At 46.2% G+C, this 17560-nt stretch overlaps 1 protein-coding gene across 3 annotated transcripts in view; it reads right to left on the bottom strand.

Annotated features, from left to right (window-relative positions):
• Positions 1 to 17560, bottom strand: part of KIF9 (kinesin family member 9) — a 58150-nt gene that overhangs the window by 15778 nt on the left and 24812 nt on the right. For all 3 annotated transcript variants that reach the window (XM_068235208.1, XM_068235209.1, XM_068235210.1), the window contains exons 7-13: positions 15792 to 15884; positions 12916 to 13060; positions 10155 to 10219; positions 8238 to 8315; positions 5807 to 5875; positions 731 to 835; positions 592 to 647 (exon numbers count right to left, since the gene is read on the bottom strand). In XM_068235208.1, coding sequence (XP_068091309.1) covers positions 592 to 647; positions 731 to 835; positions 5807 to 5875; positions 8238 to 8315; positions 10155 to 10219; positions 12916 to 13060; positions 15792 to 15884 — 611 coding nt within the window. The remainder of the gene's footprint in view (positions 1 to 591; positions 648 to 730; positions 836 to 5806; positions 5876 to 8237; positions 8316 to 10154; positions 10220 to 12915; positions 13061 to 15791; positions 15885 to 17560) is intronic.

Genomic DNA, 17560 nt, shown 5'->3' with positions numbered 1-17560 from the left:
GGCGTAGCTAAGGAGCTGTGGGCCCCGGTGCAAGTTTGACAATGGGGCCCCCACAAGCACTCTATACATAACAATTGATACGGCGCACCAAAACCTGCCAATGGCAACTACAGTGTCAGAGGTGCAAGAAAAGCATGGGAAACAGTTTCTTAAGGATTACCAGTATTCAAAGTATCTATAGAAGTCATTATTATGGGCACAGGACCAATAGAGAGCTAATACTGTAGTTGGGGGAGGGCCCTTTGGGGCTCCTCTGGCCCAAGGGCCCCGATGCGGTCGCTACCTCTGCAACCCCTATTGCTACGCCCCTGGTGTTTCTTACACTTGTAAACAATACCAGTTGCCTGGCTGTCCTGCTGATCCTCTGCCTAACATTTTAAGCCATAGACCCCGAACAAGCATACAGAAGATCAGATGTTACTGACTGAGGTCAGACTGGATTAGCCGCATGCTTGTTTCAGGTGTGTGATTCAGACACCACTGCAGCCAAAGAGATCAGCAAGACAGCCAGGCAACCTCCCAAGGTAAGTATCCTACAGGAGCACTTTTTTCCCTTCAGGTATACTTTAAGTGTCACAGGATGAACCATACTTCAGGGTGAGTCTGAACTGGGAGAAGATCTCCTGGATCTGCCGCAGGTTAATGACCTGAAGGAGAAAAGAACCCATTTTTAGTTCTGAAATAATATGGAACCATTTTCAATGTGTTGAGTTGGTCATAGAACGCTCACTTCAATCTCGTCCAGCGTCCCGTCCAGATATCTGCGGACTTGTGAACTTATCTCTGCGATCTGACTGTCACTGAACGGCTCGTAGCTGACCTGAGACCGGTGGGCCTAGAGGAGCGGGAGAAGCTGTAAATTATCTGATACAAATGTTAATATATACACATTGTATTACCATACTCCACCCACTGTTCACCTCTTTCAGGGCCGGTTCTCTCATGAAGCAAGGTGAAACGATAGCATCAGGAGCAGAGATTACAGGGGCAGCATGTTTGTACTGAGTTTACACTAACAGCATGCAGGAGGAGAAGCGAAAGTAGAGTGAGGTGAAGAGGTCATCATTGGGGAAAAGCAGCTTGTTGTGCTGTGTGAGGAGTCTGACAGTGAGTGAGGAGGGGAGAGGCAGGAGAGCAGCATTGGGGAAAAGCAGCTTGTTGTGCTGTGGCAGGAGTCTGACTGACATTGAAGGGGAACTGAAGAGAGAGTTATATGGAGGCTGCCATGTTTATTTCCTTTTAACCAATACCAGTTGCCTGGCAGCCCTGCTGATCCTCTGCCTCTAATACTATTAGCCATAGTCCCCGAACAAGCATGCAGCACATCAAGTGTTTCAGACTTTAAAGTCAGATCTGACAAGACTAGCTGCATGCTTGTTTCTGGTGTTATTCAGACACTACTGCAGAGAAATAGACCAGCAGGGCTGCCAGGCAACTGGTATTGATTAAAAGGAAATAAATATGGCAGCCTCCGTATACCTCTTACTTCAGTTCACCTTTAAGTGAGGAGGAAGGGGGGGGGGGGCAGGAGAGCATCATTGGGGAAAAGCAGCTTGTTGCGCTGTGTGAGGAGTCTGACAGTGAGTGAGGAGGGGGAGGCAGGAGAGCAGCATTGGGGAAAAGCAGCTTGTTGCGCTGTGTGAGGAGTCTGACAGTGAGTGAGGAGGGGAGAGGCAGGAAAGCAGCATTGGGGAAAGCAGCTTGTTGTGCTGTGTGAGGAGTCTGACAGTGAGTGAGGAGGGGGAGACAGGAGAGCAGCAGTGTCATTTGACTTGCACAGCAGAAGGGAGGAGGTGGCACTGCTGTCCTGACTTAGGAGGAATGGAGGATGGGTGATCGGCTGAGGGTGAGCAGTTTGTTTGTCACAGAGTCACAGACAGCCAGTGTGCTATTGGGCTGAGCTGCAGCATGTCATGTGAGAAAAGTAAATTAAGCAGTGTAATTCTTTGGTGCTGTGCGATCATTCCAAATCAGGTGGTGGGTGGGGGGCATCTTCACAAGTTTGCCTCATGCAGCAAAAAGTCTAGAACCGGCCCTAATCTCTCTGCTAATCATCGTTTTCTTTACACCAACTTGCAATACTGAAACTCTCCAAGATAACCTGGAGCTAGGGATGGCCAATGAGATGCAAATCAATCCAAGCTGATGCAGGATTATGCAAATTCTGTACGCAGATTTATGCCAATCAGATTAAACCTTGGAGGGATTGGATTGGTCCATTTTCAAACTACATAAATTTGCATACAAAATTTACATAATTCTGCATCAACTTGCAATGATTTGTATCTCAATGAGCATCCCTACCTGGAGCAGAAGACAAAAACTACAAGTCAAAATTAACTCCTCCCCCAAATGGAAAGTCCTTATTTCCAGATACCATCCTACACACAATCTCCGCTCTACTAACAATATTCTCCTGTCTTCCTCTCTGGTCCCCTCTTCTCACTCCCGCCTACAAGACTTCTTTCGACCCTCTCCCCTCTCCTGGAACACTCTCCCTGAACACATCTGCCACTCACCCACACTTACCCTTTTCAGATGCAACCTGAAAACTCGCCTTTTCACGCAAGCTTACTTTTGTACTTAGTGGCTGGATAGTGTATTGGGTTTGAATCTTGGCTCTTCCTGTTCAGTAAGCCACCACCTATTCAGTAGGAGACCTTGGGCAAGACTCCCTAACACTGCTACTGCCTATAGAGCGCGTCCTAGTGGCTGCTTCCCTTCACCCGCTGTACTATTCCTAGCCCTTTGGACTGTAATACCTGGTACACACGATGCAATTTTCCGTCCGACTGACGATCAAATTGATTATTTCCAACAGGTCTGATCTGTTTTCCAATTGTTTTTCTGATCCATTCTCTATAGACGTAATTGGAAAATTGCTGAGGAAAATGATCGGAAATCAGATTGGACCTGTCGGAAATTGTCAGTTCGACTGTCAATCTGATGAAAAATTGCATTGTATGTACCAGGCATTAGGCCTTTTGGCCAGGGCTCTCTTCCCCTTCTCTCAATGCTGTGTATTATGCGCACAAATCTTCCACCCTTGTGTGTTATACCCTGTATGCTGTTGTACAGCTCCAAAGAAGACCCAGGCGCCATATAATTCAACAATAATACAAATAGTTACATAATTGCAAACCCTATTGCATGATCAATATTACAACCCTATGGCATAGCATCATATAAACTAATTGGGATACATAGCTAGGAAGATCAGACTTGGAGAAGGAATAGGAAATATTGACTGTTAATAAGTTAAAGAGACACTGACGCGAAAAAAAAAAAATTATGATACAATGAATTGGTTGTGTAGCATGGATAATTAATAGAACATTAGTAGCAAAGAAAATATTCTCATATTTTTATTTTCAGTTATATATTTTTTTAATATCATTGCATCATTCTCTAATATTAGGAGTTTACACACTACTCCGCATTCTAAATGATTTTACAGAGCAGGCTAGTGAACTATTGACCTGACCTGAGAAAAAGAAAATACAGTGACTGACAGTTGAGATAAAAAGTTTCAGAAGACAGAGCTCTCTGTGACTTTGAAAGTCATGGAGCTCAATGGCTCTTTTTCATAGATAACAATTGGAGTTTCTTAACTCTTCCTGTACTGGAAACAATATTAGACTCAGTCTCTGCTCCTAATGTTTTACTTCTTAGCCGTACTACACATACAAATCATTATATCAATTTATTTTTTTCCGCTTCAGCGTCTCTTTAACCCTCCTGGCGGTTCATTTCTTCTGCAAAATAGGCAGAAATAAATTTTTTTTTTGTTTTGTTTTTTTGTTTCATGTAAAGCTACAATAGTGGTAGCTAAATGAAACAACACTAGAGGGAGCATGCGATCGTCGCTGGCATCAATAGCAAACAGGGGAACGCGTATATAACGCGTTCCCCTGTTTGGCTTCTCCTGTCGCCATGGCGACGATCGGAATAACGTCATGGACGTCAGCTGACGTCAGACGCCTCCGATCCAGCCCTTAGCGCTGCCTGGAACTCATTGGTCCGGGCAGTGCAGGGCTCTGGCGGGGGGGCCCTCTTCCGCCGCTGCGTGCGGGCGATCAAGCTGTACACGCGGCTAGCAAAGTGCTAGCTGCGCGTACAGCCCTTTAAATGGTGCAAATCGCCCCACCAGGGGCTGAGATATCCTCCTGTGCGGCATAGCCCGAGCCCAGCTCAGGCTTACCGCCAGGAAGGTTAAGTAACCATATTCTATGTCAAGCAGCAGAAGCTGATGCAAATAAAATGTTAGGTTGTAGAAGATGGGAAATACCCCCCCCCCCCCCAAAAAAAAAACCAACAAGATGCTAGCATACTAATCCCTGTGTATAAATCACTTGTGAGGCCACATCTGGAGTATAGGTTTTTTTAGGAACAGTACATAAATGGGCAGGTAAGTTAATGGCCTAACATGAATAAATACATCCAAGGACAGTACAAAATCTTGGCAAATTAGCTGTACAAGAAGATGTTAACTGTGTATGGAGGAAAATATATATTATTACTGCTGTAAAAAGGGGTTCTTCACAGTAAAGGCCTGTACACATGTCAGATTTTTTTAAACGACCCGTCGTTTGGACGTCCTGTCGTTCAGTCGTCTGGACGTCAAACCGGGCGTGTGCACGGGCCTTAAGAGTGGTTAAGGTGTGGAATATTTTACCAAAGGAAGCAGTTTTGGTAAACTCTATATCACCATTTAGAATGGGTACCCACACGTTTTTGGCTCGCGAGTTACTTTGACAATTTGGCAGCCTCCATTCTGTCTTCTCTCCTTAAAGTGAACCTCCGGACTAAAAATCTACTCAGCAGAACTGAAAAGGCTTGGTGTTTCTTTAACAGTTTCACAGCATCAGAACTTTGTTTTTCTTACCAAAGCATAATTTTTAGCTGCATTTTTAACTAAGCTCCACCCATCAAAGAAAACTGCCCGGGCTTTTTTTCCCTGATGCTGTGCAAAGCATGATGGGATTTCCTATGTTGTTATTCTCATTGCCTAGCAACTGGAAGGGGTGATCAGCACACAGTACAGTTGGAACTGTGTCTCATGCTCCCTGTCACCTCCTTTCATCCAAAAATATGGCTGCCCTAATGAAATCAAACATTTGCCTGTTCTTTTAAAACAGGGTGGGTAAGAAATTATATTACCTATCTATTTTAATTAACATAACTAATGTAACTTAATGACAGTATGTTTGTTTAGGCTGAAGTTCCTCTTTAACTCCCCTGTTGAGGAACTGCGTGGCTGAACACAAGATGTCTGACCTGTGAGGCAAGTTAGCGAAGTACTGCGGGAACTGAGGGGGCGTGACCACATCACTGTGCATATCACTCACTGTGCACAGCTTGGAGGGGAGGAGACACTGTTTCTTAAGCAGCGCCTCTGTCCTTGCCGCGCCTCTGCTCTTGCTCTTCTCTGATTGGCTGTGTACTGCTCTGCATAGGGCAGCAGAGCAGCACACTTTGATGCAACGCATGGCTGCGCCAAGCATCAATGTGCGGCTGCGATCTTGCCTGCAGTCCTTCAAGATCTACCAGTGGATTGCAATCAATGCAACGGGCACCCCTGATTTACAACATGTTTGGATATTTTTCTTATTTTGAAGGGCATCCGCAGCTATGATTGGTAGATGTGAGAAAAGGATACCCTGAGCCAATCAGGAAGAGAGTTTCTGTGGGTGTGGTTTTTCTTTCTTCTGGATTGAGATGCAATGAAGCTGAAGGGGTTGACCTAAACAAACGTGTCTTTTTTCAACTCAGATAACTTTGTAGCCCACCCAGAGAGACTTCTTACCAGCGTGTCGTGGAGGGTGAGCTCCCGCCGCAGGTGCTCGATCTCTTGCTGCAGATTCTTACACATTCTCTGCCGGAGGGAAACAGATTCAAAGTATTTAACATTCATTTCTGAGCACGATGCACATCAAACACCTTAAAGCAATCCTGAAAAATAAGACTTCGATTTCAATCACAGAAGAAGGAAAACTCTCTCTCCGTCCCCTCGTTCTACCACTGTCCCCCTTCCAAACTGGCGCCTTCAGGAATCCTCAAAAGGCTTTGGAAGCACTCATGTCCCCAAACGCTTCCAAAGACTGGATCCGACTCCCGTGTGCGCAGTCAGGGGCGTTGCTAGGATCCTAAGAGATCTTTTGGGCACTCCAGCGGGAAAATGGGTGTGGCCATGCACCTGAATGTGGGTGTGGTCATGCACTGTAATGTGGGTGTATGAAGGAAGGAAGGGAGGTCGGTAGGACGTAAACTTTTATTATGGACGTATCCAAATGATGAGCTATGATTAAGTACTGACAGTCCGAATCATGTCAGCTACCTGATGCCTGCCTGGTTGTTTTGGATACGTCCATAATAAAAGTTGACATCCTTCCGACAAGTGCGGACCCTTCCTTCCTTCATTCATTCTTCTGATTGTGGTCTTGCTGCCCAGGTCGAGCACTGTGGTAGGAATCGGTGAAGTAGAGTGGTGTTCACCTTGCTACGTTCCATATTGTGGGTGTAGTCATGGGTGGAGCCAAATTTACATGAACTTAACAGCGGTCACATAATAAGGCAGTTTCACTTACTGTAAATATAACTGGGCAGTACCCTGGCTTCTGTGCTGGATGGTCTGGCTTTCTGCCGGGCGGGCAGGCTGGCTTTTAGCCAGGTTGTCTGGTAGTTCCTCAATAGTATTCCCTGATCTTCTAGTGGACCCCCTCCCACTGAGGCACCACAACTCCCAGCATGCCCCCATAGACGAACCAAAGCTCCCTGCATGCCCCCATAAAGGCATCATAGAACCCAGAATGGCACCATAGCACCCAGTATACCTACATAGCGGCACCACAGCTCCCAGCATACCCCTGATTGATGCACCACAGCTCCCAGCATGCCTGCCATTAAAGCACCACATCTGACTCTGCCTGGGGGACATCCGGGGCACGCCAGAAGAGATCCGAGGCACGTGCCACTGATATTTGGGACTAGCGACGCCCCTGTGCGCAGTACAGATCGACTGTCTTCGGAAGTGCTCGGGGAGATGTATTCCACCTGCAGGTTGAATGGTATAACCAAAGGGGCAGCACTGGAACGAGGGCACGGAGAGAGTATTGGGATGACTGTATGGGATCAAGAGCTTTCCCACGTCTTAGGTGAGTATCTAAGTCTTTTTTCTTTCTCGCTTCAGGGTTGTTTTAAATATATTCCAAATACAAATCTAAACATCTTACCCTTTACCTACAAATGCCACGTCCAGCCATTCAAATATAAAACTGTCCCTTTTTAAAGCTTTCTGCTGAGGAGCCGTCACAAGTAGACCCAAGTTGCTTGAATACGAATTAGTGTTGAGCAGCGTATAGAGTATGGAAGCTGTGAGCATCCTGCACCGAAAACTGTGAAACACAGTGCAGGGAAATTTGGGCACACCATGCACCGCCATAGTCCATCATGTGCCGCCATAGTACATCATGTAAAATACGGCTATAGCAGTGCTCAGTAATTACTTTTGAGACAGCATAATAACGTCTTTCCCAAGTTCATGGCAGCCTGGAGGGGGAATAGTAATTAACGCCACCAGGACTTTTGCAGGAGCAGAGTGAGACTTTTTGGGCTTCACCCTGTGCCAAGATTTCCCAGTGCTGTTTTTGCATGTATGCTCCTGCACCTCCTCCCTGAGATCTGCCACTTGATATACGGTTGGTATGAGTGTCAGGCATTTAGGGGTTGAGGCGGACACAAAAAAGGGACAAGTTAGGGAGAGACTGGACCCCCGCCTGCTCCTGGGCCCCAAAGCAGCTGTTACATTCATGCTACCTACCAAACATGAATGTCCTCACCACACTCTAACAAGCACTACTGTCAAAGGTTATTAAGTCATTAATGCGATGTTTTTTTGGCTGAGAACATTGGTGAATTCATAAGAAACACAATACTCTGATGAGATCTGAACTAGACACTCCAGTGCTACCAGGAAAGTGTGGTAACCACTACGCTGCCGTGCTGCTTCACAGTCTGCTCGGAAGAACTCCCAGAATGCAGTGCGCAGCCTCACCAGTGACATCAGCAGGCTGTCAGAAGCATTTCAGCCAGCAGAGGCTCCTCCCTCCCCTAGTAAGCCCTTTCAGTGTAATGTAAGTGCATTAGAGCCACATTCTGCTCCTGTTGTGCTATTACTGAATCACAGCTTGTGTGAGATCAGGCATTATATTATATACTGCAATAGTGACCTCACTTACCACCGGGTCACAGCGCTGGATGAGCACGCACTCCGCCGGGATACATTTCATCCGACTGGCAAATCGCAGGGTGGACAGCTAGAAAACAAGCAGATCACACAGTGAAGCCATGAAATGATCAGAAAGATCTGACATTGATTCCAAACTTCTTGCTATAGAATAGTAACACAATCATAACTAAGAAGATTACTGTTATTAATCTCATTAACCATTATAATACAATTTATTCAGGATACCTACTTTTATTGTCAATTTCCTGGTGTCAACAACAGAGGCACCTCTTATTTCTTTATATTGCTGTATATTGATATGTCGCCCCACCCTCCAAATTATGTTTGCCTAGGCTGTTAAGCTATGCAGAATCCTAATCCAAGAGCATTCTGGGAGATCAGATATTATTTGCACTGACTTCAGAACTCTCAGTATACAAATATTCTACAGAGATCACCTGACAGGACTAAAGATATTGCCACCTGTGATACATTTCAGAAAGTAAATCAGGGAGAGGAAAGATTTTACAATGGGCAAACACCGACTAAATAATTTATAAATTAATATTGTAGAAAAAAAGAATAAGCAAATATATTCATTAAGTTATTTCCACTGCAGTTCCTCTTTAATATCAAGAGCCAGCTCAGAGGGCAAGAGACAGAAGGTATACCATCCTGGGCCACCAAAGCAGATGGGCAACAGACTGAGGTTATGCCATCCTAGACCATAAATGTCAAACTCTGGCCCGTGGGCCACATCTGGCCCTCAGAGCCATCAAATTAGGCCCACGAGCGGTTTCCTCACTTTGCATTGTTTGGCCCACTCTAGACCACCAGAGAAGCTACATTGGCGGTGAAGCCCTAGATTAAACGTGAAGCCATATGGGGGAGGGAGGGGAAAACACTAGACACCAGGGAACTGTATAAGGGGGGGGGGGCAATAGACACCAGGGAACTGTATAGGGGGGGGGGACTAGACACTGTGTAGCTGTATAAGGGAGGGGGCACTAGACACTGTGTAGCTGTATAAGGGAGGGGGGCACTAGACACAGGGGAACTGTACAGGCAAGGGAGGGGGGCACTAGACACCAGGGAACAATAGAAGAGAGGCCACTAGACACCAGGGAACGGTGTAGGGGAGGGAGAGCCATTAGACACTAGGAAACTGTAAAACAGAAGGAGGGAGGCCACTTGACACCAGGGAACTTGGGGAGGGAGGGGGTGGGCAGTAGACACCAGGGAGCTTTATAAGGGAGGGAGGAGGTCACTAGACATTGAGGTGGGCCCGCGACTTTGTTCCAGTGTTTAATTTTGGCCCACGTTGTATTTGTGCTTGACACCCCTGCCCTAGTAGGTAGGACATCCTGGCCCAGTTCTGGAGATGTGGTGATCTCCACAAACACTGCTTCAGTGTGTACAGCAGCTTCCCAGTGATGGGGGTATCAAAGCGGATCCAAGATGAAAAACTAACTATAACAAGTAACTTGTCTATATATCTTATCTAAAGTTTAGTTTACACAGCAAATCTAGCTGCAAACAGCTTCAATAGAATAAGATTATTTCTTCCTGTGATACAATGACAGCAGCCATGTTGTTTGTAAACATTACAAACAGGCAAGCTTATCTGCATCTTCTGTAAAAAAAAACCTAATCCCCCACCTCCTCCCCTCTGAAATCTCTGGCTAGTAATACCTCCCCCTTCCTCCTGCCCAGACTGAGTTCCCATGAGCCCTTGCTACTGCCAAGGCTCTCTGAAAAACTGTGGGCGGGGCTTGTTTAGTTTATAGGGAATTAGAGTATTAAAACAAAAAAGTATTTGGCTTGAGGAATGCCCTATAAACACTAGGAAAGGAACACAATTATGCAATGAGTAAAAGTTCATCTCGGATCCACTTTAGTCACCAGTGTCACTGTCACACATACTCACAGTTTCATCAACCTGAGCCGCCTCGCCGTACACATTGGCCACCAGTACAGTATTGCAGTTTCCTCCTGTACAAACAATAACATGTATTCAGTACATGAGAGCTCATCCCAGCGACTGCATATCTTGCCTCTTACATAGTTATCTGGGTTGGAAAAACGACTGGTGTCTATCAAGGTTAACAGAGTAAACTTCAGTGTAACTTAATGTAGAAGAAAGAAGAAAACGATCTCCCTGACTGAATCGAGATCTAACCTTCCAACACTCAGGAATCCTACCTATGGACGCCCTTCAAATTAAGGATATCATCCAATCCCTTTCCAATGTATAGAACTTGCCATAACTATTTCCTGCAGTAACACATCCCACATCTTAAGGTGGCCATACATCAGGCGACTTGGCAGCCAATCGATCATCCAATTCGATATTTTTAATCGAATTGCATGAAAATTGGTGCTGCCAAGTGCATGGCCAATCGATAAAGCAACCAATTTCGAGACGGAAATTGGTCGCATGGTCGATCCCGCAAGATGTCGGGCCGTAGTTGGTTGGTCGTGCAGTACGGCGACAGATTTCTGGACGAGCGACGAGACGACGAAACCCCCGCCGCAATGTATAAATGTCCCCCCAGTGTGTGCATTTATAAGTTCCCTGTCTTGAAGCAGCCTTTGCACGGTGTCCGTAACCTCTGGGCGTCTCTCCATACATGCTACTGGCGCATATTGTCTCACGTCAGACGCTATGCGCCAGTAGCGTGTACAGAGAGATGCTCGGGGGTTACAGACACCGCGCGGAGGCTGCTGCAGGACAGGGAACTTATAAATGCACACACTGGGGGGAACATTTATACATTGGGGGCGGCGGCGGTGCCGATTCCCTGAAGATTTTATGCTGAAATCATACGGGAATTGGCCTGTAGTGTATGGGCAGAATCAACAAACAGACAAATTTATCTCTAATCAGATTCGATTAGAGATAAATTTGTCTCTTTGTCGAATCTGCCCATAATCGTCAGGTCTATGGGCACCTTTACACACTCTGAAAAAAATCTTCCTAAACAGGTGGAAAATCCCCCTTCCTCCAAACGCAGTTGATATGTTCTTAAAGAGAGCCCGAGGTGAGCATAAAAAAAAAAAAAAAGGCATGTCATGAGGCAGAGAACATGCCTCTGCGTCCCGTCCCCCAACCCTCCCCCCCCCCCCCCCCGCACCGCTTCGGGTTCTCTTTAAAAGCTCATTTACCAAGCATTTACAGTATAGTGGATGTATTTATACACTTCATCCAGGTCTTCTCTAAGTTGTCTCTTCTCCAAGAGAAGTGGTTTCTTCTTTTTTGACAAATTTGAGGATTTGCTTTGTCAGACTTAATGATCATTGCTAGGGATGGTCGGAATGCCAATTTCCGATTCCGCGGTAAATCCGCATTCCGTCATGTATCAATTACCGATTCCGCTACCAATTTCCGCATTCCAATGCGGAATTTCTGCCGGAAATCGCGGAAATTCCGCCCGACTTTAACATCGATTTTCTCAAAAACTATAAGGTCTTTTCGAAAACTTTTTTTTGCATCTTGTTCAAAAGATTCTGTTTAAAGGATACCCGAACTGAAATGTGACATATTGAGATAGACATGTTTATGTACAGTGCCTAGCACACAAATAACTATGCTGTGTTCCTTTTTTTCCTTTCTCTGCCTGAAAGAGTTAAATATCAGGTATGTAAGTGGCTGACTCAGTCCAGACAGGAAGTGACTACAGTGTGACCCTCACTGATAAGAAATTCCCCTTTTTTACCTCTTTCTTGCTCTCAGAAGCCATTTTCTGCTAGGAAAGTGTTTTATAGTTGGCATTTCTTATCAGTGAGGCTCCTTTAATAAACCCTGAAAATTTGGTGTTTCTGGGACTTACGGGGGTTTTGCTATTAACCGCTAAAGTCGGCGGATTTTTACTGAAATGTTAAGGCCCCGTTCACACTGCACGCGTTTCCAGACGCGTTTTGGAAACGCGTGCAGGTGGCCGACACGCACGACATCAGACATTGCATAGAGTGCAATGTCTGATGTTCACACTGCATGCGTTCCGGACCTGTGCGGTCCGGGAACGCATGCTGCACGCATTTTTTGCCAAAACGCATGGCTGTCCCATTCACTTTTCAGTGATGGGATCAGCCACGCAACGCATACAAACGCAGATGGCGTGCGTTCGTACGCGTTGCGTTCCGCGTGCGTGCCCGTCCGCGTTTGTAATGTGAACGGGGCCTAAATGCAGAAAACAGGCAGATGCAGATTTTCTGCATTTTACATTACAGTAAAAATCCGCCGACTTTAGCAGTTAATAGCAAAGCCCCCTTAAGTCCTAGAAACACCAAATTTTCAGGGTTTATTAAACTGAATCTTGTGAACAAGATGCAAAAAAAGTTTTCAAAAAGACCTTATAGTTTTTGAGGAAATCGATGTTAAAGTCAGGCGGAATTTCCGCGATTTCCGGCGGAAATTTCCGCAATTTCCGGCGGAAATCCGTCTACGGCACTTGCATTACCGATTTCCGCATTCCGATGCGGAAATGCAATTTCCGATTGGAATTTCGGAAATTGCATTTCCGGGGAATCCGACTGAGCATCCCTAATCATTGCTGTGAGAATGGGAATGATAATGGAGCAACTGGTAAAGAGTAATCCCCTAAGCACCAAGCATCAGTGGCCACACAATTCAGGCAAGTGACCCTTGAGTAGCATCGGTGTGAAGCAGTCCAAGCGCAGTCACTTACCCAGAGAGTCCTTGAGGGCGTGAGTGAGCTTGCTCTGCCGGAAGGGGACGTGGTCACGCCGGTCGGCCAGAGCCATGATGGCTTGTTCCAAGAAAGACAGAGACTTGTTGATGTAAGTAGCCTCTTTCAGTAGCTGCCCTTCTGACTGAGACATGGAAACAGGAGAGATGGACAAGTCACCAAGGGCTGATTTAGTAAGGTTGTCCTCTGAGCAGGGGGAGGATCCTGTTCTGGCTTTACCAAGGGCCTGATTTACTAAGGTTGTCCCCTATGCAGAGGGAGGAGCCTGTTCTGGCTTTACCAAAGGCCTGATTTAGTAAGGCTGTCCCCTGAGCAGAGGGAGGAGCCTGCGCTGGCTTTAGCAAGGCCCTTATTTAGTAAGGCTGTCTCCTGAGCAGAGGGAGGAGCCTGCGCTGGATTTACCAAAGGCCTGATTTAGTAAGGCTGTCTCCTGAGCAGAGGGAGGAGCCTGCGCTGGCTTTACCAAGGGCCTGATTTAGTAAGGCTGTCCCCTGAGCAGAGGGAGGAGCCTGCGCTGGCTTTACCAAAGGCCTGATTTAGTAAGGCTGTCCCCTGAGCAGAGGGAGGAGCCTGCACTGGCTTTACCAAAGGCCTGATTTAGTAAGGCTGTCTTCTGAGCAGAGGGAAGAGCCTGTTCTGGCTTTACCAAGGGCCTGATTTAGTAAGGCTGTCCTCTGAGCAGAGGGAGGAGCCTGTTCTGACTTTACCAAGGGCCTGATTTAGTAAAACTGTACCCCTGAGCAGAGGGAGGAGCCTGTTCTGGCTTTACCAAGGGCCTGATTTAGTAAAATTGTACCCCTGAGCAGAGGGAGGAGCCTGCGCTGGATTTACCAAGGGCCTGATTTAGTAAAATTGTACCCCTGAGCAGAGGGAGGAGCCTGCGCTGGATTTACCAAAGGCCTGATTTAGTAAAATTGTACCCCTGAGCAGAGGGAGGAGCCTGCGCTGGATTTACCAAAGGCCTGATTTAGTAAGGCTGTCCTCTGAGCAGAGGGAAGAGCCTGCGCTGGATTTACCAAGGGCCTGATTTAGTAAGGATGTCCTCTTAGCAGAGGGAGGAGCCTGTTCTGGCTTCACCAAGGGCCTGATTTAGTAAGGTTGTCTCCTGAGCAGAGGGAGGAGCCTGTTTTGGATTTATCAAGGGCCTGATTTAGTAAGGTTGTCTCCTGAGCAGAGGGAGGAGCCTGTTCTGGGTTTATCAAGGGCCTGATTTAATAAGGCTGTCCTCTGAGCAGAGGGAAGAGCCTGTTCTGGCTTTACCAAGGGCCTGATTTAGTAAGGCTGTCCTCTGAGCAGAGGGAGGAGCCTGTTCTGGCTTTACCAAAGGCCTGATTTAGTAAGGCTGTCCTCTGAGCAGAGGGAGGAGCCTACACTGGCTTTACCAAGGGCCTGATTTAGTAAGGCTGTCCCCTGAGCAGAGGGAGGAGCCTGCGCTGGCTTTACCAAGGGCCTGATTTAGTAAGGCTGTCCCCTGAGCAGAGGGAGGAGCCTGAACTGGCTTTAATAAGGGCCTGAATTGGTAAGGCTGTCCCCTAAGCAGAGGGAGGAGCCTACACTGGCTTTATTAAGGGCCTGAATTAGTAAGGCTGTCCCCTAAGCAGAGGGAGGAGCCTACACTGGCTAGACTACGCCCACACCCACCCAGCAGTGCCCTAGAAGGTCGAATAAAACAGCCACCCATATGGTGGACAGGGGATGTTACAAAGACACGTTTAGTGAACGGATATGAAGGGGTTTTGGAAACAGGCACACAGACAATGTGACCAGCATTTTGGAGTCTGCATAATGGTATGCCAGTAGGCGGTGCTAAGAGGATTTCCAATAGATTTCATGCTGAAATCTGTCTGCAGTGTGGGGCCAGGCATTAGATCCCTGTCTGATCAGATTCAATCAGAGAGGGATCTATCTAATGAACGATCTAGTGGTAGATCGAGTGTTGTATGGCCACTCTATGACCCCCAACCACTAGTGTAACCATAGCCCCTGCAATGCCTGCCGTCCCAGGGGGGCCCAGGGGCTAAGGGTCCCAGCAGCAGCTCCTTGTGTACGTTCGCTCCCACCTCCCAATCTCCTCTTCTCCCTCCTGCAGCTCCAAGATCGTGCAGAGCAGCGGCAGCTGCAGTGGAGCATATCCATTACCTAATTCAGGCGGGACTGCTTTACTACTCCGTGTATCTACACCACGCAGCACATAAGCTTGCGCCTTCCTATCACATGACATGCAGTGTCGGGAGAGCTGCAAGCTAATAGGCTGCACGTCGCTGCTCTGAATGATCGCCAGAGGGATGAGAAGAGGCGTTTGGGTGCTGGGGAGGGGAGAAGAGGTGCCGGGGCATACGAGAGATAACGGCGCTGGAGACTTGGGCGCAGGATACAGCAGATATATGGCTTATCCTGCTGCTGCACAAGTCCTGGCCGTATTAAATACTATTCCCCCTCCAGGCCGCCATGGATAGTGGGGAATGAAATAATTCGGCTTCCAGCAATTGCTGGAAGACGAATTATTATGTTTTAAAAGTAAGTTCAGCTCCGTCTTCTGGCGGCGCTGAGGTTACTCTCTGTGCACTGCTATAGGCGTAATTCCTTTTACGGCCTTTGGTGGCGCCGGCTGCGCCCAAATCTCCTGTGCTGGTTTCAGCGTGTTCGCGGTCCGGGAAGGGGGGGGGGGGGGTGCGGCCCACAGAAGTTTGCAGGGGGCCCAGGCTGTGTAAGTTACGCCTCTGCCTCCAACTCATCCACAATCTATGATAACAGATTCGTCAACAGCTAATCCTGTTCAGGGGGAAAAGGACCACCCTATTGGACAGTATACCACTAAGCAGCCACTAAGCCTGGTAAATTGTAGCTATACTCACCCCTGTCTTCCCCAGTCTCTCCGATCCCGCCAAATCCACCAGGTTAATCTTGGATACTGTGTACTTTGCATCAGATAACAGTCTGGAATGAGACTGCGGGATAAAACAAGTTACATCATTGAGCAGTTATATTACATAGCAGCTTTTTTCAGGATCATTACGTGAATCAAACAATTATCCCGCATACGTCCTACTCCTCATTGCCTGCATTACAGGAAAAACAAATCAACTGAAAATCATCATTTCAATCATTCTTCATCAATAACTCTTGCAGGTCAGTTCAGTTTTTAGAGATCTGGATAATTTTTCCATCTAAAACAACTGTTTGACCCAGGATACAGTAAGCAATGAATGCATACTTCAACATTTAATGGCAGGGCTATTTCAAAACGAAAAAAAAAAATAAAAATAAAAAAGAAGACAAACAAACCAGCATAGCTGCACTCAAAAAAGGAGAGAACCATTGATTGCAAAACATATGCTTCACTGTTTAATCAACTTGAACTACACCCACCCACCAAATTCATGGGTATGGTTGCATATATCTCAAATAGTATGAAAATACAGACAAATTCAGCTACCTAACAACAGGACTTTGCCTAATCTTGATCCCCCCCATGGATATTATGGACTAATTTAGAGAGCTGACTAACTAGCCATAAATACAAGAAACAGTGTCTAGCAATCCCACTGAGACCTCTATGAGGCTAGAAAACATTATACTAAACGTTCTTGGCCAAAGGAAAAAAAGATTGTGCACAATCAAATCATACAAAATATGATGCTTATTCCATAGGAATACAAAAATTCTTTTTTGGATTGGTATGGTTTACCAGGGAGGTTTCATCTAAAATTATATTGAACTTTTTTCGCGCTATCTTTTTCAAAATATTTCAAAATAAAAATCAAGTTATGTAATGAAATGGAGTTTGAAGGAATGTACAAAGATTAAGGCCTCTTACACAGTAAGACGTTGCGTTTGATGCGACGTTAATGTCGCACAACGTGCCCCTAATGCAACGCATTGAAAGACTATAACTTGGACGTTATTTAGCCCTGCGTTTGCTGTGCTGTTTTCGTCGCACAGTGATACAACGAAAATGGCGCATGCGTAAAAAAAAAAAAAGAAAACATTACTGAGCATGTGCAAACAGTCTAACACAGCTAAAAACTTGTATAACTCATAGAATGCAGCACTTTCATTTAACGTGCAGCGTTAGACACCAACGCAACGTCTGCACTGTGAACAGCCCATTGATTTTTCATTGCTGTAAGTTATTGTGCGTTACATGTTGTTGTAACGTGCGACTTAAACGTCGCACTGTGAAAGAGGCCTAAAGCAAACTGAAGCAGAAATAAGAATATAATGAATTGTATGTTCATATATGCATATGTGGTGGTCGTGCCCGGTTATACAGAACTTTTGGAGAGAGATAGGAAATTTCATTAAACTTCCTTCCCCTTTTCATCCCAGTACCGCTCTGTTGAGTTGCATGGAACCTGACAGCTTAAAGGGACTCCGAGCAGTGCAAAAACTATGGAAAGATGCATATCATTTTAAAGCGCTCTTTCTCCTCTTTCCAATGATATATAAACCACCACCCTACGCCTTTTAGTTTTCGCTATTTTCGCGATTGAAATTGCCGCGGCCGCGATTTCGATCGCGAAAATAAAGAAAACTAAAAGGCGTAGGACGACGATTTAGGTGTCGCCAGAAAGAGGAGAAAGAGAGCTTTAAAATGATATCCATCAAGCCATAGTTATATTGT

This window comes from Hyperolius riggenbachi, chromosome 5 (genome assembly GCF_040937935.1).
Source record: "Hyperolius riggenbachi isolate aHypRig1 chromosome 5, aHypRig1.pri, whole genome shotgun sequence".
In the NCBI taxonomy this organism is placed as follows: domain Eukaryota; kingdom Metazoa; phylum Chordata; class Amphibia; order Anura; family Hyperoliidae; genus Hyperolius; species Hyperolius riggenbachi.
Note: the sequence above shows the minus strand (reverse complement) of the source record. Positions and strands in the feature narration are given on the sequence as shown.